This window comes from Haemaphysalis longicornis, unplaced genomic scaffold (genome assembly GCF_048455015.1).
Source record: "Haemaphysalis longicornis isolate Haplotype H1 unplaced genomic scaffold, Haemaphysalis longicornis Haplotype H1 scaffold_4, whole genome shotgun sequence".
NCBI lineage: Eukaryota > Metazoa > Arthropoda > Arachnida > Ixodida > Ixodidae > Haemaphysalis > Haemaphysalis longicornis.
In genome coordinates this window covers 27,742,618-27,770,146 of record NW_027526361.1, presented here as the reverse complement: position 1 = coordinate 27,770,146, position 27,529 = coordinate 27,742,618, and the positions used below count along the sequence as shown (strand labels likewise).

Below are 27,529 nucleotides of genomic sequence, written 5' to 3'. Positions count from 1 at the left end.
TTTAGAGTTGTGTTCATTGAGTATCAATCGAACAGAGAGAGAGAGAGAGAGAGAGAGAGAGAGAGAGAGAGAGAGAGAGAGAGAGAGAGAGAGAGAGAGAGAGAGAGAGAGAGAGAAGCAAACTCTGAGGTCACCTAACTACTTATTTTGAGTCATGAATGCGAAAGCATTAATGTCCAGTTGAACGCCGCAAGGCGTTCTGGGCACCGCTGGGCGCCTGAATGGCTGGTGGCTGCTGCGCCTTTGGGCGAAAGGTGCGGAATTAAGCGGCCAGAGCACGAAGCTAGGCGCGAGGAGGGTGGCAACCGAACAGCTCCCGCTGCCGCCTCAGCTCTCTGCGCATGCCTAGCCGTTACCTGCGGGCTCGAGATTCATTCCTTGCGTTTTATTTCTGCTAGGAAACGCTAGGAAACGCGATAGGAAACGCGTCGCAGCCAATGGGAATCCAGAGGCCATTTTGTTGCTGTAGAGGCCTTTTCACTGCTACATGCAAAACAGACGCCTACGCCGGATTTCTCCCTCAAACCGATTTTTTGCTTTCGCATACAAAAAAATAGGTTTTTATTCTTTTTCACTTGGCTCTGCCGCAGTTCTGCTTTCACGGTGAAGCTCGCCGTGGTGTTTCCTATGCAGTCGGCACGTGATTTTCCACATCTCTACCTCCAAATATGTACGCGAATTGAATATACAGCAGTTTCAACTGATAAATCATTGTGCGCTCTGTATTTATGCATTAATGAACCATTTGTAAATCATGTAATTTGTACGCATTTACCCCTTGTACGACGAAAGCCTCTCCCATGTTACTGCAATCGTTTTTAACTAGCGTCAGGGCGTAGCCGGGGGTAGCGTTTCTGTGTCACCCCCTCCCACCCTCAAAATTTTTGGGCGTCACGCCCCGCCACATCCATTTGGGTTTTTTCCCATGTTTTTTTGCTCACTGCATCAATAATTACCAGTAATCATTCGCGAAAGATTTTTTGTAAATTTGCGTTCTTTCTTGTACTATAGCTTTTTCTCAATAAATATTCTTTATAAATCAAGATCCCGCAGACCTGTGTGCTCTCGTATTGATACAGATGTTGGAGTGGACGAAACACCTACGCTTTCGGCATAAGTAAAGCGGAGAAATTAGTGGGATATTGTTTAGGCGCAGGCTCTCTTTTCATGTTTTTACCGGCGGCGTAGAACACCCTTTTTCCTCCATCCCCGCAAAATATTTTTGGCTACGCCACTTGTCCTTGTCCATTCCGTGTCTACGAGTTAATGGTACCGTATTATCGCGCGTATGACCCGCCTCTGCATATTGCCCGCACATTTGGTACATGAAAGGCTGCACCAAAGCTACTGCTCAAGCAACACATCACATATTATGTAGACAGAAAAAGCGTGTATTTAACAAGCAGGATACACTTACTGCAAGGCTAAAGCCACAATTCAATCAGTGTCACTCCTCTCGCTAGAGCCATCACTGGAGCCGCAGTCATCACTGTTGTACACAGGGTCGTCTTCAGGGCACAACGCGATGCACAGCTTCACGGGACAACGCGGATTGCGTGAAGCTGCACTAAAGAAAAAATCCCGCGTATTATCCTAACTCATACTGCGCCATTGAAATTTTCGCAATTACGGTGCGGGTTATACGCGCGAAACTACGGTATTCTTAAGCTTGTTGCCCTGTTTCCTGGTAGACACTCCGTTTCCCCTGATGGTCCACCTTTTGTCACTTCTCCACATTACATACCCAGCTCAAGTCCACTTCCTCCCCTTAAATTGGACTACTCTCTCGTCAACCCGAGTTTATTCTCTGATGTGGAATGCTCCTTTCCTACCGCCAAGCGTTACTCACCCTTTTGGAGGTTCGTTTCCAAAATACAGCCAATACGTATGTGGCACCGACATGCGCTATGTAGGATACAGCGCCAATGTATTTTATGTTGAAGTTTGAGTACGCATGTCCGGAAGAATAATAAACTCAGCTCAGGACAGTGAAAATGCAAAAGTTAACTTCTCGAACTTTTGTAAAGGCTACATCAGAATTCCGCACATATAGAAAATGTAAAGAAGGCGCAAGCAGTGAACTATCGGCTGGTGTTGCAAAAAAACTTCCATTACAGTTTACAGTACAAGCTACCGACACAACGTTAACAAGCAACATCTTTACAACAGAGCGAAAAAGGGCAGGGACGAAGGATGGGCCCAATACGAGCGCCGGATGTCGTATTTCTGCTCCTTTCGTTGCAAATGTCGACAAAAGACTATGGTCTTTATCGACTATTGCCAAGTAAATGCCTGCCTTCCCTTTCCCGCTCACCTCTCATGTTGTTCCTCTTGCGTCGCGCTCCTCCCAAGGTAAAGACGCCAAAGGTTTGCTTAAATCATTTTAAATTTACCGCGTTCCACTGCTCCAGGCCGGGTGTCTCGATGCCAACGCTGCCGTACGGCGTAGACGCGCGTGAATCGAGGCGCCCTACTTCAACGTTGATAGAAACACGTTGGCCTACTCTACATGCATTCCAAGCAGAGCGTGGAACCTATCTAGTGTAACCTTTCGTAACTGTGGCCGCTTGATTTCTTAAAATGGCGCCAGAACCTATAGTGGCGCGGGTGACAGCAGGCGACGGTGGAGTGATTTTTTTTTCTGCAGTTGATGAAGTATTTAATTTCGCAAAAATCAAGCATGCATGATTTTTTATAAAGGAACACTGCAAATATCACTTCTGTATTAATTTGATGTCTTATATTTGCGTAATGTCTTGTTCTTCTTCAACAATGTTGACTAGTATAAAAATTACCCCGGACTAGACGGGTAGATTTAGCTGTGACTGTATAGGACTTTTGCGCAGGCCTTGTTTTACATTGGCCGGGTGGCTGAATCGAGTCACAGACAGACAGACATACAGACAGACCAAAATTTCTAGGTTTAAGAAGCCCAAGAAAGGCTATCGTCTTTAAAAAACTTGAAGTGCAGTTTACAGTACAAGCTACCGACACAACGTTAACAAGCACATCTTTACAACAGAGCGAAGAAGGACAGGGACGAAAGATGGGAACTATACGAGCGCCGGCGGTCGTATTGTTCTTTTTTTTTTTTTTTCCACTGTTGTCGAGATGTCACCGCACCGTCTCGCCCAGATTACCACCCTTTTACAGTTAAAAACCAAGCTTACGGTAAATGTGGGGAGTGCATTCGGCTATTCTCTGACGACACTTGGGCAGTTGTTAACTGTCCACTGCGCGCAACAATTAACGTGCTAGAACTAACCCGCGTAGCTAAATCTTTGATTCTTTCAAGCTTGAAATAGTTAAACATTCCTATGGCTCATCTGAAGCTGTATCATCAGCGAGTAAGATTCGATAATGCAATAGAATAGGCATAAGAAGCACATACGAGTAATCAAAACTACATCATTGTGCAAATCTGAGCTTTATTATTTCGGCCTCTTCAGCTCGCTTAAGAATGAGGAACTTTTGTCACCCCTACTATACTACGAGCATTCTCTTCGTGTACACATTTTTATCTCTTACTCTGCTTCATTTGATTTTGTTTCATGTCATTCATTATTGATATATTTTTCCTATCTTGCATTCTCCTTTCCTTTCCAGTTGGTGCCCCCATTCGCCATTTCATTCCAGTTTATTACTACATTAGCTGCTATGTGCTGGCAAGAAATTATAAAGAAAAGTCTCTAATACTGTTTCAGGAAAAATAAGAAAACTTAGGCAGCGAGTTTTGAGCACTTGAGAAGGCTTCCTAGTTCTAAACGATTTGACAGGTGAGCGGTAAGCTGCATACTACCGGTAGCCGTATGCGAGTGAGCAGGACGAACAACGCAAGCCGTTCAAGACTTAACGCACCAGCATGCTACATATCGCCGGCTAATAGATAGCCGAACAGCTTACCCGCCGCTTTGCACGGCGTGTTATTTTTAAGACGGTAATAGTGGTGCAATAGGAGTTCACTCGAAGCTAGGTCTCTTTTGAAATAGTCACAAAATCGTAGATTACTAATAAATGAGATATATGAGCTAATAGCCAGAACATAGACCCGTTCGTTTTTAGTCAAATAGTCAAACGTTATCTAAGCAGCCAATGTAATTTTTATATCAAGCAGTTCCACGTATGGCCGCTGGAAGAATTACAGCGCCATTTATAGCCGTTGCGGACACCCGGCGAACGAAAGAACGCTAAACGAAGGAACTTCTTATGATGAGAGAGTCGGGAAAGCGTTGTATGCCGACAAAGTTCCACATTTGCTCCGCGTTTCACCGTATTATCATTGCGAGGGAAATAGTCCGCTGCAACCGTTGCAGGGCGTCGACATCGACGCCGGTAGCTAAGAGGACACCAACAAATGCTCACAGGACAACTTCTTTGCGGCTAGCACTGATGCATGAGCGTAGACGCCGACGGGCAGAATCGCTTGTTTCCCCACGTTGCCCCGAGCAGTCGATATCACGCTCAAAATCCGTGCCTCGCAACCGCCTCGCTCCTTCTAGACAACCCCTCTCTTTTCGGAGGAAAGAAGAAAAAAAGCGGCAAAGTAAGCGGGGCACGTCGTTTCTTTCTGGCGCCCAACCCTCCTTTTCCTCACCACCCTCTCTCTATATATAAAGGCGCTCGTTTTATAGAGCGCCCGGTCCGTGGCGCACTTTCTCCCGTACACAGGCGGATGTTCTGGTGTTTCTGCTCGTTGCGGCGTCTTTTCTTTGTTTGAGGCAAACACACGGCTCGGCTCGCAGCGAAGGCCTGCCCGTGAGGCGCAAGGCGGCAGCCGGGCCGCCGCAGCAGCCCGGCTCTTCTTTTCTCATTCCCCGTCGGCCGCGTGCGCCCGGCTGCGCGCGCTCTTTTTGCTCTTGACGCCACGGACGAGAAAGAGGGCTTCTCCGAGCAACGCGGCAACCGTGCGGAGAAGCAAGCACGCGTCGTTGCAGGGCGCCCGCGCGCGCGCGCGTGCTTCCAGTTTTCGCGCGTTTTTTTCTCTTCTTGCCCCTTCTTCGCCGTTTCTCTCTTGGCGCGTATTTTAGGCGCGCGCTCATTTTGGCCATGAGCGCGCGGCCGACATTTCCATTTCTGCTAAGCCCCTTCGCGCGCGTAGCGGCATAAAAGAAGAAAGGGACACCGAGGAGAGGAGGGAAAAAATCGATTCACCGGACGCGCTCAGCCAGCGGTGGATATATATATTTTGTCTTTCGGTTGCTGCTTTCGAGACAGGGGGAAATTTTTCATTCGCTCCCGGCATTGGGGGCGGAGCGTAGAAGTAGCAGGTAAAAAATGGGAGACCGGGGAAACAGGAAGAAAACAACACGACGAGTTGCGCTCAAATCACAGGGGGAGCGTTAAGCATGTAGCCGGGTGTTCGAGAGAGAAAGCGGACGCATGCGCGGTAATCTCGCTGCTTGGCATCCGTCTTTGTCTAGTTTTCTTCTTCGTTCTGGCGGTGAGGGTGAAGAGGCGACGGTGGGCGAGGGAATGGAGGTTAACAAAGTTGAGCAGCTCGGGAACTTTCCCTCCTTGATGCGCACAGGGATCGGAATAATGACAACGAAGCGGGAGAAAGGTTCTTCGCTGTGCTGGTGGAATAACAGAGTGTCGAGCTAGACATTTAACAGCTATCGCCACGCTCTTGCACTTTTTTCTCCAAACTAGAACCGCACTCGGACGCCGACAAGCCCAGAGGAAGTCCCGTCTCCCTTGCGACACCTTGAAACAGCTTGTACTTCAAACCACCGGGGGCTGCACGAAAGACCGTTTTACGGTTGCTTCCAGAATTATTGCAAGAGACCCTGTTCTATACCTGCGAATCTATTACTGTTATTATATTGCTCTTACGGGTGCCACAAACTTGCACCGAAAAACTAAGCTTGTCGGCGGACTAATTCAGGAACGCACAGAACACGTTTAGCGCGGATCTTCTAAGCAAGTGGTTACTTCAAGTACACGAATTTTAGTGAATAAGTACGGCCTTTGCGCGAAAGAACAACACACACAGAAAGGGCGGGACAAAGGCAATCTTCCTGTATATGTGTTGTCTTTTTCACGCAAAGTCCGTGTTTCTTCACCAAGATGCACCAACTCGCCCAACAATAAGTTCTTCTAAACACGAATGTTACTCGCTGCTCAAAATCACACAAAATGAACAATGCCATTGAAAAAATTTACATCAGTTCCGCATCGGAAAAAATTTATTAGAACAAAGCATTTCATAAGCGTGTCGTAAAAAAGCAAACCCATGAACTCCCCACAATTCATATCCGACGTTATCCAGTAAGGAGCGCAATCATCTTCCAACGAAGTGTCTCGTATACCCTATTGATCCACTGCTCAACCTAATAAAGAAACGGATGTGCCTCTCCTCACTTAGGTCAGGGTGTGGCCTTACTCCTTTCTCTCACGAGGGGTAGGTCTCGATGACGATGATAACGTATCAAGACGTACGCTGGGACAAGCTCTTCGTTAGGGCCCGGCTTACTATTGCATAACATTCTGTTTTAAAAAGGCGCCTGTCATTGTGCATCTTTTAAGCTGAGTGAGTGAGTGAGTGAGTGAGTGAGTGAGTGAGTGAGTGAGTGAGTGAGTGAGTGAGTGAGTGAGTGAGTGAGTGAGTGAGTGAGTGAGTGAGTGAGTGAGTGAGTGAGTGAGTGAGTGAGTGAGTGAGTGAGTGAGTGAGTGAGTGAGTGAGAGTGAATCAGTCAGTCAGTCAGTCAGTCGGTGAGTCAGCCATTGAGTGAGTGAGCGAATCAGCGAGTCAGCGAGCGAGTCAACGAGTTATTTAGCGAGCGAGTGAGTGAGTGAGCACTTTCTAGAGGCAGCAGTTTTAGTACCTCTTCCGGTGTTACATAATATTTTGTTAGGCTATTATTTTTGCCTTTTAATAATTTGCCCATTCACCACCTACATGAAGACAAAACAAGGAGGTACGTTTTCTAGAACGCCAGGAGAGAGCCATAAATACGGAATTCCGATTATTTTCCCTCTCCGTTCTGTTGCATAAATAAATTCACAAAGTTTTCATCTCTTGAGGGGATGCTACCAAACAGTGATGCGCCTTTTATTCTATGCTGTACACCCACCCTACCACATTTCCAGGCGCCTCAAGTCTATCGCGACCGTCCACTGGGCCCTGCAGGCCAAGCGTGGGAACAGCGCCCGACCGGGCATAGGAGAGCCCAGCGAAGCGGCCTCTCCCGAGAGCGCGCCGAGAGAACCCTTTCTTTTGGAAAACCTTGTTCCAGAGGACAATTCCCGGCGACGCGTAAGGCGTTTCCCCCCGGTGGGACTCGAGTAGGGAAGAAGGCGATTTTCCTCCCAATTCAGCGAGAACCTGGTAAAAGGGACCCCCCTTCGAGGTGGCCACCATTTTTTTTCTCCCTATCCAGGTTTGAGGCTAAGGCGGAAGCGACGCAACATCGTGGGAGCGAATGCCGAAGCGCCGCTTTGGGGCGATTCGGTAAGAGATGCTTTCTTGGAGGGTGGGGTGCTCTTTTGTGACGAAAAGCGCTCGGGAGGGTAGCACGGTGTGCTGTTCCCACCGCTCCGTATTTGAGGAAAAGTTTGCAACCGGTTTCTCCTGCAAGGGCGGGCTGACTGTCGTCTTGAAGCTGTGTGATTGGCTCAGAAGTTCTCAGCATTTCTGTGAGTGGACGAAATTGTAAGAAAATCACGTGAATCCAAAAGCGCCCGCCAGGCGAGGTACAGACGGCTAGCTGCTACCTGCTAGAGGCCGCAGTGTTGCCCGCTGAGCGAGCCTCTTGTAAAACGTTTGTGTTGCTGCGTGGATGTACGCGTGTGGATACCAAACAGGACGGATATCTGATCCCATGTCCCATTGGACGACAACGTTTCTTCAGATGGTGAGTTTTACTGGTATTCGTCCCGTGCACTGTTAGCTAGTCTACTTTTTTGTTAGTGATGGAAAGATTTTCGTGCGAAAGCAACCAGACTTGCCACGCGTGGTTCTTGTCAGAGCAAGTTATTTTGTGTTGTAGCATCAGTATAAACTGAAAAGAAATGTAAACTTCGGCTTTGCTCTTTTTATGCTCATCCACAGAAAATTACATTTTGTCAGGCTTAGTTCCCCACACGAGTGGTTGACAAGGCTGCTATTTCTGAATGAATACAAATTAAAAGACATCATAGTGCGAAAAACTGGACACGCATTGCAGGAGAAATGCTAGTTATAAGGCAGCAAGCGCGTGTTTTAGGACAATGCAAAATAACCGCACCACAGGCAATCAGTTTTCATTTGTGTGCTCTGACAAAAGGAACCGCCATTTTGCTAAACTCTGTCTTCATCTTAAGTAGAAGATATATAAATCAAGAGTTTGTGTATTTCCTCGGGCTTGAAAGTTTGATAACAGGCGAATATGGCGGCTCGTGGTTATATACAATGCACCACTTCATATGAACTTAAGCAGCAATTTTAGCAAATAATGCTTAAGTATAATCGTTTTCCCCATTAGGCACACTCCTCGATAGTTCTCCATTCTGTGCACCCTGAAAAATGTCCTCAGGTATCGGGATCCTCTAAGGGTAAATATTTCTTCTGAAACATCAAATGAATGATGGCCCATAATCATCCCGGAAGAAAACTGTAGGTGCTGACTACCGATACTCATTGATTTACGTGCGTTGTGGATTTTCTTAAGCTTGAGCCATTGTTAGAAAGGAATCATGCTGTCCATGTGTACATATATATCTTTTGTTGCTTACTTCGCCTAACCGCGTTCATACGAGTCGCATGCTTCTGATTCTATGTATGTATGTATGTATGTATGTATGTATGTATGTATGTATGTATGTATGTATGTATGTATGTATGTATGTATGTATGTATGTATGTATGTATGTATGTATGTATGTATGTATGTATGTATGCATGCATGCATGTATGCATGCATGCATGCATACATGTATGTATGTATGTATGTATGTATGTATGTATGTATGTATGTACGTACGTATGTAAGTACGTATGTATGTATGTATGTGTGCATGTGTATGTGTGTATGTATGTGTGTATATGTATGTATGCGTGTATGTATGTATGCATGTATGCATGTATGCATGCATGTATGCATGTATGTATGCATGTGTGTATGTATGTGTGTGTGTATGTATGTATGTATGTGTGTATGCGTGTATGTGTGTATGCGTGCATGTATGTATGTATGTATGTATGTATGTATGTATGTATGCATGCATGTATGTATGTATGCATGCATGTATGTATGTATGTATGTATGTATGTATGTATGTATGTATGTATGTATGTATGTATGTATGTATGTATGTATGTATGTATGTATGTATGTATGTATGTATGTATGTATTGTTCATTGGAAAGGGAAGATCCACCAACAGGCGTAAATTGTCTCGCCTAGTGGGCGGACACCGGGACGCCTGCTTGTGTAGGAGGGATAGGGAGGAAAGGATACAGAGGAATAGGAGGATAGGGGAGAAGGTTGACATTATCATGTATATAACACACTGGGCAAGCCGGCATTTTCGTTTTTTGTCGTTTTACTTGCGCGCTTGTTTTATCTTATTTAACTCGTCTGTGTATCTAGCAAGCTGTTTACTCTCTTTATTTGGAGCTCTGTTTTAGTTTGCCTGGAATGTTCGTTAGCGATAATAATGCGCAATATTCACGCTTTTATTTTCTTCTAAGGCTCAGTTGAAGGGGTCTTCGAGTCTGCATTTCAGGAGTCTATGTGAAAACTGCATGTGTCCGAGATAAACAATCTTCATAGCGGATTCAAACAAGAAAAGCATGGCGAAATGGCATTATGTTGAGGCATAGACTGACCCTCTGATTTACTTGATGAATTTACTTGATACCTTCCAAACCGGTGAAGTATTCGTACAATGACCTGTATACGGCGCACTGAGGACGCTTGGACAAACGCAGATACTTCCTTGCCTTATATATGGAACCGTTCGGCACGAATATGGGGCGTTAATCACACACGGCAGCCAGCTTGGCCTTCATTCCACGAATGTTATGGCTTCTCGGAAAATGGATTTCCTTTCCCACGCGGTGTCTGTCTTCTTTCTTAGGGCCAGATTGCCCGTTCAATTTCCTGACACAGCGAACGTTTTTCTGAGGCACGCGAAAAACTAAAACGGCCTTGTGTATGAGATCTGGAACCGCGTTAAAGATCCCCAGGTTTTATAAATGAACGGATATGTAGCCTTCTATTACAACGTTCCTCATAGCGCAGATATAGCTTCGGTGCATAAAGCACCAGCTCCGGGAATAGTGAGCCTTCCTGCCTATTGAAAGAATACACGCCGGCTGGTAAGGTAACGTGTTGGGGATGCTGCGGTAATTGAGAGCTGATGCGAGGAAGAATGCTGTTTTCTTTTTTTTTTTTTTTTTGTAGGTACATCTTGTTTTTTTTAGAACGGCGAAGTACGCCGATGCGGCTGTACAGGACACAGCTGACTCATTCGGATGCAACGACACACCGACCTTAAAACTCCATACAACCTGGTTTTATTTAAAAGTACGATTCCTTTCTAACGCCCTCTACTCCACTGTGACTCCAAATGAATATTTTTGCAAAAGGAAAAAAAATACACAAATTGACAAACTTTTAAATTTGCCGCTACACAACACCAGCAGTGACGTCATCGGTGTGGCACCTAATCAGAGTAATCAGTATTGCACTCCCGTGATTGCATTCAAATGGCATGCGACTAAATGGAACCCCTGAGCCCCCAATGCAATTTGCCAATACCAGAGCCACAATTTGATTGAGCCAGTATTAGACTAGCGGGCCTGGACATGTATGTGGGAACCAACTGTCAGACTAACTGCTTTTGTGTATTCAGAAATAAACCTCAGAAACTTCAGATGCCGCCAACAAATTCAACAGTAGTCTTTTTTTGTTTTTACAGCACGGAGGTTTCAGTAACTTCAGATGCCGCCAAAACTTCAGAATTCTGCCAAATGAAACTGCGTAGAAACAAGATTGCGCCTAACTTTTCAATACAAACATGTCTGCTTACTGCAGCCGCTAAGAAGTTAATTATTCAATTTTAGTTAATTAAGCCACCGACATCAATAGTTGCCACCTCATTGTGTGTCCCGCTTGGCGCATAACCTCACTGTAGCAGTGTTCTTCACGTACATCTAAGCATCTAATTCTGAAAAAAAATCTGTCGACTTAACTTTCATCCCCCTGTATGTATGTATGTATGTATGTATGTATGTATGTATATATACATATATATATACATATATATATATATATATATATATATATATATATATATATATATATATATATATATATATATATATATATATATATATATATATATATATATATATATATATATATATATATATATATATATACATAAACGCTGCCTGCTCAGTCACATGCAACGCCGGTGAATTAGGTCAGAGCCTTGCTTTGTATGCACTCTCTGGCCAGACGGTATCAATGTATGTTTATTTATATACCGACCCCAAGGCCAACCTAATCTCTCACAGGGGTAGGCTCACAGCAGCAAAATGTTAGAGGTCATATCCAGGATGACGGGGGAAGGGGATATCGCAGTCACTGTAGGCAGTGTTCCTACAGTGGTCCTGGTCTTGCTGACAATTAAAAGAAATCACAGAACCATCAATTGAGTGCAAATCAGTTAAATCGCTGTGCACCAAGTGCAGGAGTACTTAACACCAATTTTCACGGGGTGGTCCTTCAGCGAAGCTGCCTCGACTGCTACTTTCTATCATCTAACCTTAACGAAGCTAGCATATTTATCATTTTACATCGTTGATATCTGCCGGACTGTTCCATATTGCAGGAGCAGTCTAACGTTTCGCCAATACTGGAATCAGGAGAACTTTGGCTATGTCCTCTGATTCCAAAGCGGCTCTCTAGAATATTCACTCACTTGTATTTTCAAGAAACCAATACACTTAGTCGCATTAGAAAGTCTGACTACAGCGATTATACTAAGCCATAAAGTTCATTTTCAGTGTATCCGTACAACTACGGAATATCTCCAAATGACATGTCCGAGAAATTCGCAACTTCTTCACACATTGGTGACTGAAAGCTTTTGATAACGTTCCTTTACGAATACGAAGCAAACAAAAGTTTGCTACTGCGTGTAACCAGTGCAAGCTCGCCTTGACCCAAATAGAAGCCTGACAGAACTGAAATGCAGGGCTAAATTTTACTACCTCACAGTTGATGGTAGCCCAAGTCGTCGTAAATGGGGTGGGGTGAGGGGTGGGGAGTGGGATCTACATACCAGACTGGCCAGTGCGCCCAGAAACTACTGGTTTTCGGAATAGCGGTCGCCAAATTGTCTCTTGGGATCCTGGGCTGGGGAGCCACACCCATTTCTATGCGGAATAAAGTTATCTACTAATACTACTGCTAATACTAGGATTACTACTACAGACTCATTTAATTTATACCGAAATACCAATTAGCACGCATTACTGCCAAACGTGCACAACAGCGATCCCCTAACCGGGCTGCTCCTGCGGATAGCTAGCGTCGTTGTGAGGAAACCCTTCGTTTCCCTCACGAATGCACGCAAGATTACTGAGCTACTTTGCGACAAAAAGGAGGCCCTTTTTTGTGGCAGCATTTTTTACGTTTCAGCGAGCACTAAAACGACGTGCTCTTGGCCGCCCTAGTTGAACGGCGCGACGCAGTCAGCGAGTCGTCCGAGCGAGACAGGCGGCAGCAACAGGCGAATCAGTCGCGCGTGGTGCGAGAAGTCGAAGCGGTGACAGCAGCGGGCAAGTGGCCGAAGAGACTCGCCGACTGCGAAGAACGGCGTCTGTGAAGCCGCGACGACTGCAGTGCGTTCGCACAGCGTGCACGTCTCAACTGGGCCCGGCAGAAACGGCCGGCCATTGGACGCCGGGGCTGCCGTCAGTTCTTGAATTAATAAGCAAGTGTACGGCTTTCTTCCTTTCCTCGGGCGCCTTAATTATTCACGCTCCAAAGCAAGCGGCTCTCTTTTTTCCCCCTCCTTTTTGTCGTCGCAGCGGTGGGCGAGGGCGCACGAGCCGTGATTATCGTCCTCCGCTCCCTCTTTGCTCTTCCTTTTTCCCTCCTTTTCAAAATTTTTTTTTTTTTTGTGCCCTCGATGTTTCGCTGCGGGCCCCGGACTTACAGCTTTCACCCCTTTCGGACCCGCGTTCGCAAGAAAGCTCGGCCGCCGCGCCCGTTGCCACGGCAACGCTTCTAGCGGCTTTGCTTTTCTTGGCCGCCTTTTTGCGAGCGTTGAGGCGGCCGGCAAAAGCGCTCGCCGAGATCTGCCAGCTGATGACTGCTCGCTGATTCTGCTGCTGCTGCTGTCGCCGCAGGAGGAGCTTTTATGCCCGGGGGGCGCCATTCTTTTCCTGGCGATGAGGCGGCCCTCTCGGCAGCGAAACTGCTTTTCCAAGTCCCGGCTCTCGTGTTCACCGTCGTTCGGTTTAATCTCGCCCCGGAGTTGCTTTTGTATGCGATAGCGAGTGGAGCGAGGTCACTTTGTTGTGCGACGATCAAAGCCGCTTAATTTCCCTGATGATCGGCGCCACAGGACTGCGAGGCGGCTTTTATTCGGCAAAGGGGAGGTGGCCGTATACGCTAGGACCGGTGCGTGCGCAACGGCAGTGACGGTGGCTCTCGCCCGAAGACGAGCGAGGGAGGAGCGATTGGTGCCGAGAGGAGGTGCACGATCAAAGCAGGATTCTTTCATTCGCTTATCACGTACTCCGAGGCACTAGAAAATGTTTGCAACGGATGCAGTAAAACCACATTGAAAAGAGCCGTTTTTATTTCTTTATCTATGAGTGTATGTTTGTTCGTTTCTGTGAGTGTACAAGTGTGCGCGAGTGCACGCGTGTGTGGGCGCACTTCTGTGAGCGTCCGCACATGGACAGGGCCATCGAGCAGGAGACGGGAAGCCACCTTTTCTGAGCGAATGCAGTGTTCATAAAATGGTGTACGATATACAATGCCTGGCTCTCTAAAGGCACCTCCTTGTATTGTTCGCCGACGCCTTTCAAACAACGACGCACTTCCGACTCTACACAGGCTGTATTGCCTAGCAAGGTGCTAGGAGCATCAGTTGCAACTAACAGAAGACGAATAATATGACGCAAGGCGTCCGTAACAAGCTCGACGTAGCTACCTTTTTTTTTTACCCATTCCATTTCTGAACAGAAAGGTTTGTCAGCGCGTGCAAACAGTTGTTAACCTCAAAGTGTTAGAGGCTGACAAAATCTTCAACATACTTACTCTGCAGGCATTCAGATCAACTTAGCGTGGACTAAAGGTGAATGGCCTTAAAAACTGTTGCAATGAGTAACTAATAGTACATCATGCTTTATTTGACGCCTGCTTACCTTTACCTTGTTCATTGCACAAGGCAATTTTTTCCAAACTGTTGTTGTGTTATGACCGAATTGTGAACCAGCAAAAGCTGCGAAGGGAGCCGAAAGAGGAGGACGCAAGACCTACGAAAATTTTGACGCACAATGTATTGGAGTTTTCTAGGGCCGTGGAATTTCGTAACTCGTGAACTCGCTTTACTCATGTTGCGTGCGTTCGTCATGTGCAATGATAGGGGATGTACACCACTATGTAATGTGTTGCCCAGAGCTTGATGTCAAACAGACTGCAATGCTCTCAGCGGTTTGAAAGTTGGCAGCCCCACACAACACCCTCGACCACATCGTCTTCCCAAGGGTACACTGGATGCTGCGCATAGACGTGTCGGGCCTTCTACTAAGCTTCCTTCAGGAGACTGCACTGGCAGACTTGTGGAGCAAGGACCCTAATATTGAGTAATTAGGATGAGCTAGGGTGGAGCAATGGCCAGCATATCCAGCCAGGATAACACCGCCTTATCCCACACAACAACCACCCCCTCCCCATGTTGGTTTTTGCCTTGAGACTCTGGCGTCTTGCACAAAAGCAAACATTGCATGACAAGTCTACCGTGCTGGTTTGTGCAAGAAAACGAATGCTGGCACCGACTTTCATATCAACAATGCGGCCCTGAGACAGCTCATTTTGTTTTTGTGGATGCGCGAATATGAGTCTATCTTGCCGTTCTAGTTGATAAAAAATCTTGGAGGCACCCTTATTTCCTTCGAAGCATCAACAGAGCAAACACTTTCAAAGTAGTTCTGAAGAAAATTCCGAACTCAAAATCTAATTTTGAAAGGTCCCAAATCCCCACTTTTCTTAATGTGATAGATAAAAAAAAGGGGGGGGGGGGGCATGCATATGTTATCCCGCAATTGAATTTCGATCCACATGTTTTCGGGCCATGATGGTTTGTTTATAGGCCAATTTCTCCGGGTCTCACGATAGACTGCAGTCTGCCACAGTATTTTCACGGACCAAGAATTCTGAATAGTAGATTAACCTTGGCGCTAGTTAATAGTTCGTAAAGCCACCATCTTAACTTAACTATCTTGCTGCTCAATTCACCATGAGGTAACTCGGACGAACAAAAAAAAATTACAAGGTAACAACGCTCTTCCATGACAGTAATGCTATGAAATACTGAAGCCCCTTGCGCATCACAAAAAAAAAAAGTATTCCGCTCCAACATTTCGAATATTTTTTTTCTTTTTGTACCTAAGCATCGTTGTATATCTAAAAAGAAGCGCACCCCTCTTATTTTTACTGAACGTTGTGCCGGCTTGGGACGGACTTTCTCTTAAGATTTTTTGGTAGGTTTCATCGCGCTTTTGAAGCCACCACCAAGAGGAGACCGTGACGAGATGCACAACCCATGTGCTTCGGCAGCAGCCAGCCGACCTAGCGCAGGGCTCCTTTTGGTCCCTTCTATGTTTTGTTTCTCTATGGTTCCAACAATGTCAGAGGGGCCAGCCCTTGAGATGGGTAGTAAAATTACCCTGGCTATTAACATTACCCGACTGTCGCGCACACGCTCGTGTCCGCCAACATTAAAAAGCGAACACAGTGGTACGACTACACAGGAATGATTTAACGCCCACTTCGGATCATGAAACGCAAAATTTTCTTGCATGCGTAACACGGATGCGTTACACTTGCAGCACTCTGCTGTTCTCGTGCAACGCAGGGCGTGAGGCAGTGTGCGCGCAATGTCAGCCTTCATACACCTTCTCTGCACGTCTTTGGTGCACATGCTGTTTACTGTACCCCTCGCTCTCGACAGCCTTGACTTGTCACTTAAACACCACTTGAGAGGGATGACACGTTATGATCACGCATTTTGCTTATATATGAAGCCTCTTATGTTTAAACATTCCTTATTTACGGTAGTCAGCAATCCTCACAAAACCCTTTACTTTGCCGAATCGGACTGCAGCGCCGGGAACTAACGCGCACCGTCGGAACGGTCCTGACCGCTCACGCAGACCCCCTCCCCCAATCTCCCTTCACTCGAAACCGGCGCCTTTCACCGTGTGCAAACAAAGCTTACGTCTTTCTAAAATACCGCGCCGCCACAACAGCCTTTCTGAACATCACCTCTCCCCCAACCCCCCCCCCTTCCCCCCGTCTTTTCCTCCGCCACGGCCCTTCTTTTCTTTGTTCCCTTTTCTTTCTTTGTTCCTTTTTTTTCTTTTTTCGTTGGCTGCCAGTGTTTGTCTAGCGCCAGGTTCCTTTTCTTTGCAGCGCCACCCCTTCTCCAGACTTCAGCGATTGCCCTTCAAAAGCTGGCGCAATGGGCGCTTAGAATATTACGCCCGCTTAAGGATATGTGTGCGATGGGGTTATCGAAATAACCCGATTGTTTAACAAGTACATAATCGTTATAGGGGAACTTCCACCAGTGCATTGAGGGTGCGAAGCTACGCCTCAGCGCAAAAAAATTCTGATTATTTTGGGTTTCATTCACGCATTCACCTTACATCTGACGGCCCCTTCATCGTATCGCAGTCACCGAACTGAAACGTTCCGCACTACATGATAGCAGACTCGCCATGTTACATTTTTAACGTAGCTACTTGGTTAATACTCTGTTAACATTGTGACATTTTGTTAATACTCTTCAACACTTTTGTGTTCCTTCTTCTGCTTTAAATTCGGTGTGCAATGTTTATTTTTATGCGACGTGAGTTGGATTTTATTCGCGTCTTTGTATGTACCCACTTTTAATATAACAGAAATCTTACCTCCCATAAAAAAAATGCATTTGATAACTTAAGCATTAGAGACATCAAGTACAGGTAATAATTGGAAGCCTTGTAGGTTGTAATCGGCGATAATATATTCGGACTTCACTTCTATCTGAGCCTATTGTTCTCTCGAAAATTTCATGTTACTGTTATTTATGCCTAAGTTTATGGCTATTTGTCTCTTTTTAACGCCTTAACATACCGGGCCATAGTCATGTCGCAATGCATTCTGATTATACCTGACTATATTTTCGGAGACTCCAAATTACTTTTCCAAAATACACTTTCTGTTTGGGACCACTAGCAGAAAAGTTCCATTTTCAAGCAAAGCTTGTATTGGCTGACTTGCGCCATCGGTGGTGGCGTATGCCGAAACGCCTTGATGATGATAATAACTTTATTCTGCCCAAAACTGGGTGAAAGGAGGAAGGGGAAGTGGGAGGCTTCCTGAACTCCTCCCCCTCAGATGGCTCCCAACTTTATCCTCCTGCTATAACGATGACGACGACGACGACGACGACGACGACGACGATAATGATGATGATGATGTCCTAGAAGTGTTTAGCCCGTACCCACTTGGGGTTTCGGCTGGGGATAAAGTGCTGACTGTCCCAGGCTGGAGCTTGGGCGCCGCTCTCGCTCGCCAGTCGCAGCTCTACATCACGCCCCATTTGGCACCAGTCAGCACCGCCGCTCGCATCCCGCCATATCGCTGGTGCGGTCGCTCGCTCTTGTCAGGCAGTTTACCTACTAGCGCGGCATGGGTAGGCCGCGGAATAGCGGGCAGCCATTGAAGAGCGTAAATGTCCCCGATAATTCCAGAAAATTGATGTACAAAAGCGTATACAAAACATTTGCGTTTGGGTAAAGCTCAGCGAAATGGAATTTTTTCGTTTTAGTCAATCGAAGGTTTTGCGTCTTCATTTCGCCCCTCGCGTTTTGATTCTGGCAGGAGGGTTTTTGTTTTCGTTTTGCGGTCGTTGAGTTTAGATTTTGTTGTTCATTCTGCTTGGCCGTTAGGTGCAGAATGCACTGCCGGAAGTTTGATCTAACAATGTGAACGAAAAGGTGCGGGCCCAGCCACCGGGTATTTAGTTTTGACTACATGTGCCGGGCCCACTTCATTACGATGTCTCATCTCAACCTTGTGTACACGCAGAACGCACCTTTCGCAGGACTGAGCAGGTTACAGCGACACAGCTCAGGACAAATAACAAAATAAAAGTTTACTGCGTCACGAAAGCATTTATTTAACATACTCTTATGAATAAATAAGCGAGAAATGACATAAAATACGAAACCACTTCTAACCTCTATTCGCCAGCGCGTCATACTAAATTTTTCAAAAAAGTGCAACTTTTTTTATAGTCACATAAGGCGGAATACCCATCCAGCTATTTTGTATCATCGTATTTTTCTGTACTGTGGGTAGTACACTACGTATCAACAATATAGAAGTAACACCCACAAGATCAGTATGCTCTTCGTAGTAGTCTCAACATTTTTTGGGAAGAAAAAAAGATGTCCAGCTTTTTTGCCGAGTGTTGTTATCCAGCAAAAAACCTCGGTGTCTTTTGAAAAGAAACCAAAAATGAGGTATACTTTTGTCAGTGCCTGTTTCTTAAAGTGAATTACCAGCTGATTTTACAACCGGGCCTTACAAAGACATCAAATGTGATACTCGAGGCCAATAAATAATTGATTCTGGAAAGAATTTTACATTGACACATCGCATTTCTTTGGTGGTATGAGAACGCCAAACGTACTTTTTGAGATATGGTGACAGCGACAGCTTATTTCGCTAAGTAACTTAGGAATTTATTGTTAGCAGGGTTAGGTTTTAAAAACTGGTTAATGAGGTATGTTGGACACGTCAAATACCGCAGCGCTGACACCCCCCTGTCTCCTTTTATCCGTGGACAATATTTTTGTAGTTGTAACAAAATTCGAAAGACCATTAACACTTTTTTCCAACAAATGTGCAAGTTCGAAGCAGAGTAAGAAGGGTGCCATATTTATCGATTATCACTGAAGTAATAGCTGACGACAGCCGAGCAGAGTGCTTCGAACAAAAAAAAAAGATGACTGCATGCTCCAGATTAGAAAGATTGAATTCAAAGTTTCAGAGCGGGCAGAAGTTTGGCAATTAGGACCATGGGAGCCCTGAAGTGATCGATGGCCTCTTGTGAGGAAGACTAATTATCGGTCTAATAGGAACAGCACACGGCGGGTGCTGCGGAAAAGCGACGTCGCTGGCTAAAGACAAAAAAGACAAATTTATCATTGTTTACAAAACAGGAAATGCGAGCTTGGCGCGTTCCCGCCAAAAACGAAACGTCGATGAAAAGAAATAAAGGCCGCGGCGGGGAGGGGGGGATGGGGTCGGTGCTAGTGGCTAGGAACGAGTTGGATCGCCGGAGGCCGATAAACGACGCCGTCTGCAAACTCAAGAGAGAAGGACCGATTGAAAGTTGCATGAACAAAACCATCCATCACGCGGCATCGGTCAACATTAATTACAGCGACAGCCAGGACGCGTAGCGAAGCTGGGCTGCCGCGCGTTGCATCGACGCCATGCGGGCAAGCGCGATCCTTGCGTTTTGAGCGGGCCTTATCGCACGTTCCGGTCACTGATGGCTGCGGCGTTCGTTTTGCGGTGGCGGGGTTACACGGGGAGGCTGCGACCAGCCGTAAGCTTGCGACCTCGGCTCGCCTCGCCATTTGGCACACCCTTTCGCTCCACCAGCAATATGTCCGCGTTGTGCTTTATGTAGGCTGGTGTTAAATAGCACACAAAGGGACACGCACTAGCCGGGGTCACATCACATCTTTATTTTTTTTCCCTTTTGTTACGATCCATGAACAAAAAGCTGTTGTTTCAAGAAGCTTGACGAGGTGGTTGGACCAGTACTGACAGCAATGATCGGCGCACATTTGAACAGAGAAGTAAAGTTACAAATACTTGCACGCAATATACATTTTCATTCGTATAACCTAGTACAGCATACACATAAAAAACGCAACGACAAACACAGTTGAACTCGTAATTGAGGGCGAAATGGAACACAATTCAACTCTCAGTTGAGGTTCACTTCAGTTGAGGGTTGAGGGTTCAGTTGCCAGTCATAATGGTCGTTCTTTTTGTGGAGACGAAAAAGCAAGATTCCCGTGTGTGCGCTATTTCGGCAAACTTAGGTGACATCGAGGAATGTCCAAATTAATACCTAGCCTTCACCCAAGCAGCACGCGTGTCGCACAGGTGCAGCTAGGGCTCATAAATACCCAGATAGAGCTCTTCGAGAATACCAATGCTCTCGTTGCATAACCGATTTTTCAGTGAGGTAAGGCATACACATAGCGCCTACGCCGGTTGCTGCGCTAAAAATGTGGTAGCATGTAGTGGCGTAAAACTGCGTCACTGTGTTCGTAACACAGTTTTTAAGTAGCGAAGGCTTTAAATGGCAAATAGGGTGGAAAAGCCGGCGTCGGCGGCATCCAATGTCTGTAGCAGCTCCGAAACTCCAATTGGTTGTGAGGTGTTCCATAACGCGTGCTTCGACTTATTGCAACACAAAAAACGACACGCCTATGCATGCGCACTGATATTGATTGATTGGATTGTTGTTATGGTTTCACGCCCCGACGCAACACAGGCGATGAGGCGCACCGTAGTGGAGGGCTCCGGATTAAATTTGACCACCTGGTGATCTTTAACGTGCGCCGAAATCTCGTACACACATGCGTTCTTGCTTTTCGCCTCCATCAGAAAAGCAGCCACCGCGGCCGGGAATTGAACCCGCGTCCTCGTGCTCAGCAGCAAAACGCCTAAGCCACTGAGTCACCGCGGCGGGTATAGGCGCCACCGACGAAAGTAGGGCGAGGAAAAACGCAGGGAAGCGAACGTACGTTACTCACAGCGCTAAACTCGAAGGAGCACTCAGTGGCGTTTTACTGGACACTAAAGTTTTTGCATCCAACCACAACTCATATATGCTCAGCTGCTCTAAGATTTTTAGCTTTTTTGTTTATTTCTTATTCTTTTTTCATGTGTGCCGTTAAAGAGGCTTAATTATCGACGAAACTGACGTAGGAAGTATAATATGCAAGGTGAGAGAGAGGGGAAGGGCTTATAAGCAACAGATAAAGAAAAAGGGAAAGGGAAAATTACAATTACGAATGAAAACCTGTAGGCCCGACTGTGCAATATAAATGTCAAAGCTAGCTTGCTAGGTACAGTCGAGACTCATGAGAAGAGAAAAAATTGGCAGGCAATCTGCTGCAAGCTCTTCTACCGTGTACAAGCGCACATCTTCAGAACGACGAAGAAAAGGGCGAGAAGACTAGCGTGTCGATAAGAGGTGGCGCGATGAAGGCAATGCTTCAAGATCACGTCACCCGATATCTCGCTAAAACTCAATATCACCTATTTATGAAGGAAATCATGACTGAATTTGAATGAACGAACATGCAGTTTAAGGCGTCGGTTCCCATCATGTAGCTGTGATCGCCCTGTGATATTTTAATAAATAATCGCAAAAATTAAGATAGATATAACAGCATCACTGTAGATGTAATAGCAATGCATCATTCACGCTCTGCGGCATATTAATTAGCATTCGAGTAATTTTACTTCGCAAAATAATTCAATGTCGAATCTCTTACGACAGAATATAACCGAACGTTCAGTTCATTTGACAGTTTTATTTTGTCGCGTGATTGCCACACTTTTTTTTTGTACTTCGCGTCTACCACAATGGACTCGTTACACGGACTTCGAAGAGGGTGAGCTTCGCCACAAGACGTATGAGTACATCGTGAAGAATGCCTCTGCGCCATCCTCAATTTCTTCACGACGCCCGGATATCCGGCCTAGTACAGCTGAAGTCATAATAAATATTTATCGCAGAACGCAGACTTCTTGATCCAAGGTCAAAAAAAGGTGCCGGCTGCGTCAAAATTTGGAGCTTCGGAAGGAGCTTCCAAAGTTTGTGATTCCATAGCGGTATAAGCATAGGAAAATCTCGTTACTTACTAATACTATACCTGGTGTTAATCAACCAGATTTAGGGGAAATCCCCAAGGTGGAGTAAGTTTCTGTAAAGGAAAGTTTGGCATCCACCTAAGTGCAGCCATACGGCAACAAAGGAAAGCTATACAGCTTTCTCGGAAACTTCGCAGATGAAGAAAAATTCGTCCTGGTCCAGGACGAATTTTTCTTCAACTGCGAAGTTTCCGAGAAAGCTGTATGGCTTTCCTTTGTAGCCGTATGGCTGCATTTAGGTGGATGTCAAACTTTCCTTGACATAATACTATACCTATACACACAACTGATTACGTACGCAATTCATGATGTTTGCATACAAGCCGGGGCTGGTAAATCGTTATTTTTCCCCACAAGCCAAAAATTTACCGGAAAAAGTAGAGGGAAATTTACCTGTACATAAATCTACCTGTCCCCATTTCTCTTTCACGCTTCGCATCGTGGGAGTTGCTATGCAGCGTATGCGTTCACCGGCTTGCAAACATGGGAGAGTGGCTACATCTTCTCAGCTGCCCTGTTTCACCAAGTTTCGTATGGCGCAGGTACTATGACTCAAAACCACACAGTGTTTACGCGTCTGCGGGAGTTTTTGAAGTGTTAGGCAAGCCGGTCAGTGTGACCAGAGGGCGAGGGCATGGCTAGAAATTTTTTGGCAAAAGACGGAGCACAGAGACATTTTACACATCTAAAGACTTTCGATGCAAAAATAACTTGCAATAAACTTTCGAACCAACCTTAACTGTTTTGTGCGCATCTGGAAGATCACAAACATCTGACAGGATTTTGTTACGTTTAAAGGTATTTAAATTCGGTAAATAAGAAGGAGCGACAACAAAATCTCCTCGGCCCTCCACTAGCCTCCCCTAGCACCGCATCTTGTGGTCACCTATGCATTCCACTGCAGTCTTAACTTAGCGCGAAGAGCGAAACAGAAATAATTAAACCCGTTCCACTCAACGTGAAAGCTGTCGGAAGTGGAGAGCAGTGATTCGCCATAATGAACTGTACCGCCGTTATCCGCTCTCTGCTGCCACCCAACGCATTTCAAATTTCCCGCCTTCACAGTTCTCGCGCGCCCCCGCCTGAAACTGCGCCAGCGGGAGTTCTGTTCATTTTGGGCTTGTTTTTTCTCCCGCCCGTGTCGGCTTTGCACTGCCACTTTTTTTCGCATACTATCGTAAAAACGAACCCAACGAGCGTTGCTCACTAAATGAACGCGGGCACTGGCGGTTAATTACGTATATTTTGCCACAAATGTACCTGCAGTTTTCTTTGCGCTAAACAACGGGGAGATGTATGACAAGCGCCAGCGGTTCACGAGTTTCGAACGTTTATGATTATAAAAACCGCTTGCCTTCCGAAACCTCGGTGTTACGCCGCGACGACAGCCGCTACGACGGAAGGCCGTGTGCCTCTACTTGGGTCCAGCGAGCGAGCTAAGACGACAAGGCTAGCCCCTAAAGTGCTCTGCACTTAGAAAAGAGAAGGACCCCATCGGGCTCACCTGGTGGAAGTGGGACAGCTGCATGTAGTTGTCCGCCAGCGAGGGCGCCTTGGGGTTGCCGCTTGTACCGCGGGCATAATTCTGCGGCCAGGCCAGAGAGGAACGAAGGGGCTGTCAGTGCATGCAACGTTGGAGCAGTGCATGTATACACAGACGCACTATCTTCACATTGAACACACATTTATTTTTTGAAGAACAAGTACAGTTAAACCCATGTGGATGGTGCTTTTGCTACGGGATTACTCGTCTCACGGGACAATGCGGGATATATGTTGGGACTGTGGTCAGCTGAATAATTAACCGAATAATTGAATACCATTACCGTTACAGATGTTTACACGCAAATATATTGCCTATATTTCGAACGTCATTGTTGCATTAGGCCACTACATTCAGCTCGAGCGAGTTAAAATATAAAAAATAAAGCTTGGACGAAAAAAAAAAAACGCTTGAAAATAAAGCACACGCTTGACGAGCAGCCTGGAAAGAGCGAGAGGGACAAGGTAATTTTTACAGATGTTGTTGATTGATTGTATTTCATTCTACCATCGTTAGACTTAATTTTACGTTCATATTAAAAAAAAAAGCTTATAAACTCGTATGCCTACATGTCCCCACAAAGACACAATTTGTCGCCAACGGAGACAATAGCTTACACAGAAAAGATAAGAAATGGTTAGAGGGGGTACAGCTGTTTGGTGGCACATTTACGCATTTTTCTTTGGCTGACTTTATACTACGACATTTCTGGGGTTCATTTTTTTCTCCCTAACTTGTGCTCATTCGGCTTATCCGCACGGTTGACACCCCCATTGCGTGGTTTTGTTTCTATGATACCGTTAAGCACTGGAGGCCTTTAAATGGATCCAGTAACCGCTCTTATCGTGTAGTGCTTGAGAATGAATGCTTGTTTTTCCTTGGAATGAAGAGGTTAGCTTTCATAAGTATACTTTACAGGAAATAAAGCTGTCAGAAAACACAAGCGCGTGCATTTTAAATCTAGTGTTGTCCCAATTTATCTAGACCCCGTTTACTTGATGCTATTGAAACGCACTCCACCATACAAAGCAACAATAAATCCCTGTGACATTGAAATAACTCCTATCTTGCCCCTAATTTATTGTTATCACTATTGTTTACATGAATTCACTTGTCTATGGTCAGCGTGAAGGTAAGCGTTAGCGGGAAGTCACGTATATTACCAATGGCCATCCAGCTAAACTTTTAATTGGCGCTGAGAGTGCTAAAGACGGTGAAGTTTCATCAAGTTGCTCCTGATCACTGTATTATTCATGAAATTCAAGGTATTTGTTGTGACTGGTCTGATACCCTAAATGACCGCTTGTTACAAGACCCTTATGCGAGTTGTCCCAAATGTCCATAATCTTCTAAAAAACAGTGTAAATGAATATTTATCACTAGAGAAAAAACTATTGTTGGACTTCTCCAAAGATAATAGGCATTCTCTAAGCAGTAAAATTAAGAACTGTTATTTTCGAACATAAGATTGAGAACGCAATGATTAATTAACACCACGCGAAGTATATATCTTCTCGAAAGAGAGAGAGAGAGAGAGAGAGAGAGAGAGAGAGAGAGAGAGAGAGAGAGAGAGAGAGAGAGAGAGAGAGAGAGAGAAGAGAGAGAGAGAGAGAGAGAGAGAGAGAGAGAGAGAGAGAGAGAGAGAGAGAGAGAGAGAGAGAGAGAGAGAGCAACTTTATTTTGTGCTCGGTGGGAAAAGCAAGAGGTTGGAGATCCGTTTCCCCCTTTTAGGCGGCAGCCAGGAGTCCTTGGACCACGCTTAAAAACGTCTAACCTGACCGTTTTCGTTCTCGGCTAGAAAGTTGCTGTCCCTACAACATTAGAATTATCCACTCTTGCTCGGTTTTCCTTATAAAGACTAATATAAAAATCTCGAACGTTCATGGGAGAATGTTCACATCATTTTTAACATCGTTAGAGGCACTGCTACTACGGACCTATGACAACTGCCAGCGTGTGACCACTGATGAAACTGTGTCATTCGTCGAGATCAAAATTTCTCAAATAGTACTAAGCTGTGCGTGCGATGTGTGCGTGTTCCTGCGTCTCTCAACTTCTGCGTTCTTATTTGCGTTTGTTAGTACTTGTATGAACTTTTGTGTCTCGCTTCCTTAAGCTCATTTTCACCCCTCTCATGTTCATGTGAAGTAGCGAACTAAGCTCGCTGCCAGGCTGACTTCTCTTCATCATTAAAGGCATTCCTCCTTTCTAAGAATAACCTTTTCCTCTTTATAAAAACACACGAATTAACGACTACTATTCTTAGGAGGTGAAATACTGTAACTGCTATATATTCCTTTCTCTAGACAATAGGGATTAAATAGATGACTTTATCTAGTGACAAAGTTCCACGAACGTCTTAATGTCGTTTGCATCTCATTCAGCTGGTTGTTAGTTTGACTTACGTGTTGCTTTATTTGCACTATTTTGCTATATATTACCCAATTTCGCTACTTTACGTTTGTAATACACCTCACTCACTCACTCACTCACTCACTCACTCACTCACTCACTCACTCACTCACTCACTCACTCACTCACTCACTCACTCACTCACTCACTCACTCACTCACTCACTCACTCACTCAATCAATCAATCAATCAATCAATCATCAATCAATCAATCAATCAATCAATCAATCAATCATCGCAGCGGAGTCCTCTGTTCGCGAAGTTCGCATTTATAGAACGAATTCACGCTTTCCGTCAGCAGGTTTCGAGATAACATAGGCCAATTGAGTTCACAGCGGCAGAAATATTAAATACTTTACATGTGAGTTGTAGTTAGCCGTAAAAGGAAATGGTTGCAGACCTGAAGTGCAACGCAGAACAATGACAGTTCACATTTGCTTAGGGAGTGCATAGCTAAACAATCCGCTCCCGGACGCCTTCCTGACATGAAAAACTTGTGTGCCCTTACACTGTTTAGATTCCCGTCTACGTACTTGTCCCTAATAACGCTGCCCTGCCAATCCTGTGAAACCCATTTCGTCTAATTATGGTGACTGCCATTGTGAAGAAGTCTTTGAGCCCAAGCAAGCAGCCACCGTGGTGGGCGCGCCCCCTCCCGGATGCTAATGCGGCGTGGAAGACATTGTTATGACGCCGTGACTTCACCACCGTTTTAGGTGTCGAGCTCTATTCAAGCATTTTGTGCATGTCTATGCACCTGAAAGAACGCTGCCGACATCGCATCAATCCCCGAAACTCACTCTAAGCTGTGTTCAATCATTCAAAAGTGTGGGAGGTTGAACGCGAGGCAATAATGTAGGCCTGTCAAGGTCTTCAATGTTCAATATCATTCCGCGTCTAAACGGAGCGCTAGCCACATTTTGATATGTATGGAACAGCTGCGGGACGCAAACGGACCGGTTAAGAAATCTTGGCTCAGCTGCTTAATCACGTGTAGCAAAAACTGCATACTAAAAGAAAGAATGCGCTTGGCTGCAAGACCCTGTGCAAACTCTAGCTTACAAAGTGTAATGGCTTGCAGCGTTCACTAGGGAGTCACCCACCCACCGCTTTTAAAAGGTGAGTGAATCTGGCACACCGTGACGACTTTTAACTTCCGTCGAAAGGAAGCAATGCTAGAGAAGCGTCTTTAGCATACTTCCGTGCCTTAGTAAGGAGAACTACGCCCAATGATAGAAGCAGTCAGAATAAGCTATCGTAAAGCCATGCTCCTCCTCTAACCCATGCTCTACGCTGCCGGTTAACTATGTTTTCACCTCAAGACTTGTGTCGTAAGAGAAAGCCACCTGTATTGGTAGAGAAACCGCGGAAACTTGAGTTTAGCGAGATC

General features: G+C 45.6%; 1 protein-coding gene across 2 annotated transcripts in view; it reads right to left on the bottom strand.

Annotated features, from left to right (window-relative positions):
* LOC144178399 (uncharacterized) overlaps nucleotides 1–27,529 on the bottom strand; it is a 343,222-nt gene that overhangs the window by 204,860 nt on the left and 110,833 nt on the right. For both annotated transcript variants that reach the window (XM_077706220.1, XM_077706221.1), the window contains one exon: nucleotides 23,689–23,769. In XM_077706220.1, the coding sequence (XP_077562346.1) occupies nucleotides 23,689–23,769 (81 nt within the window). The remainder of the gene's footprint in view (nucleotides 1–23,688; nucleotides 23,770–27,529) is intronic.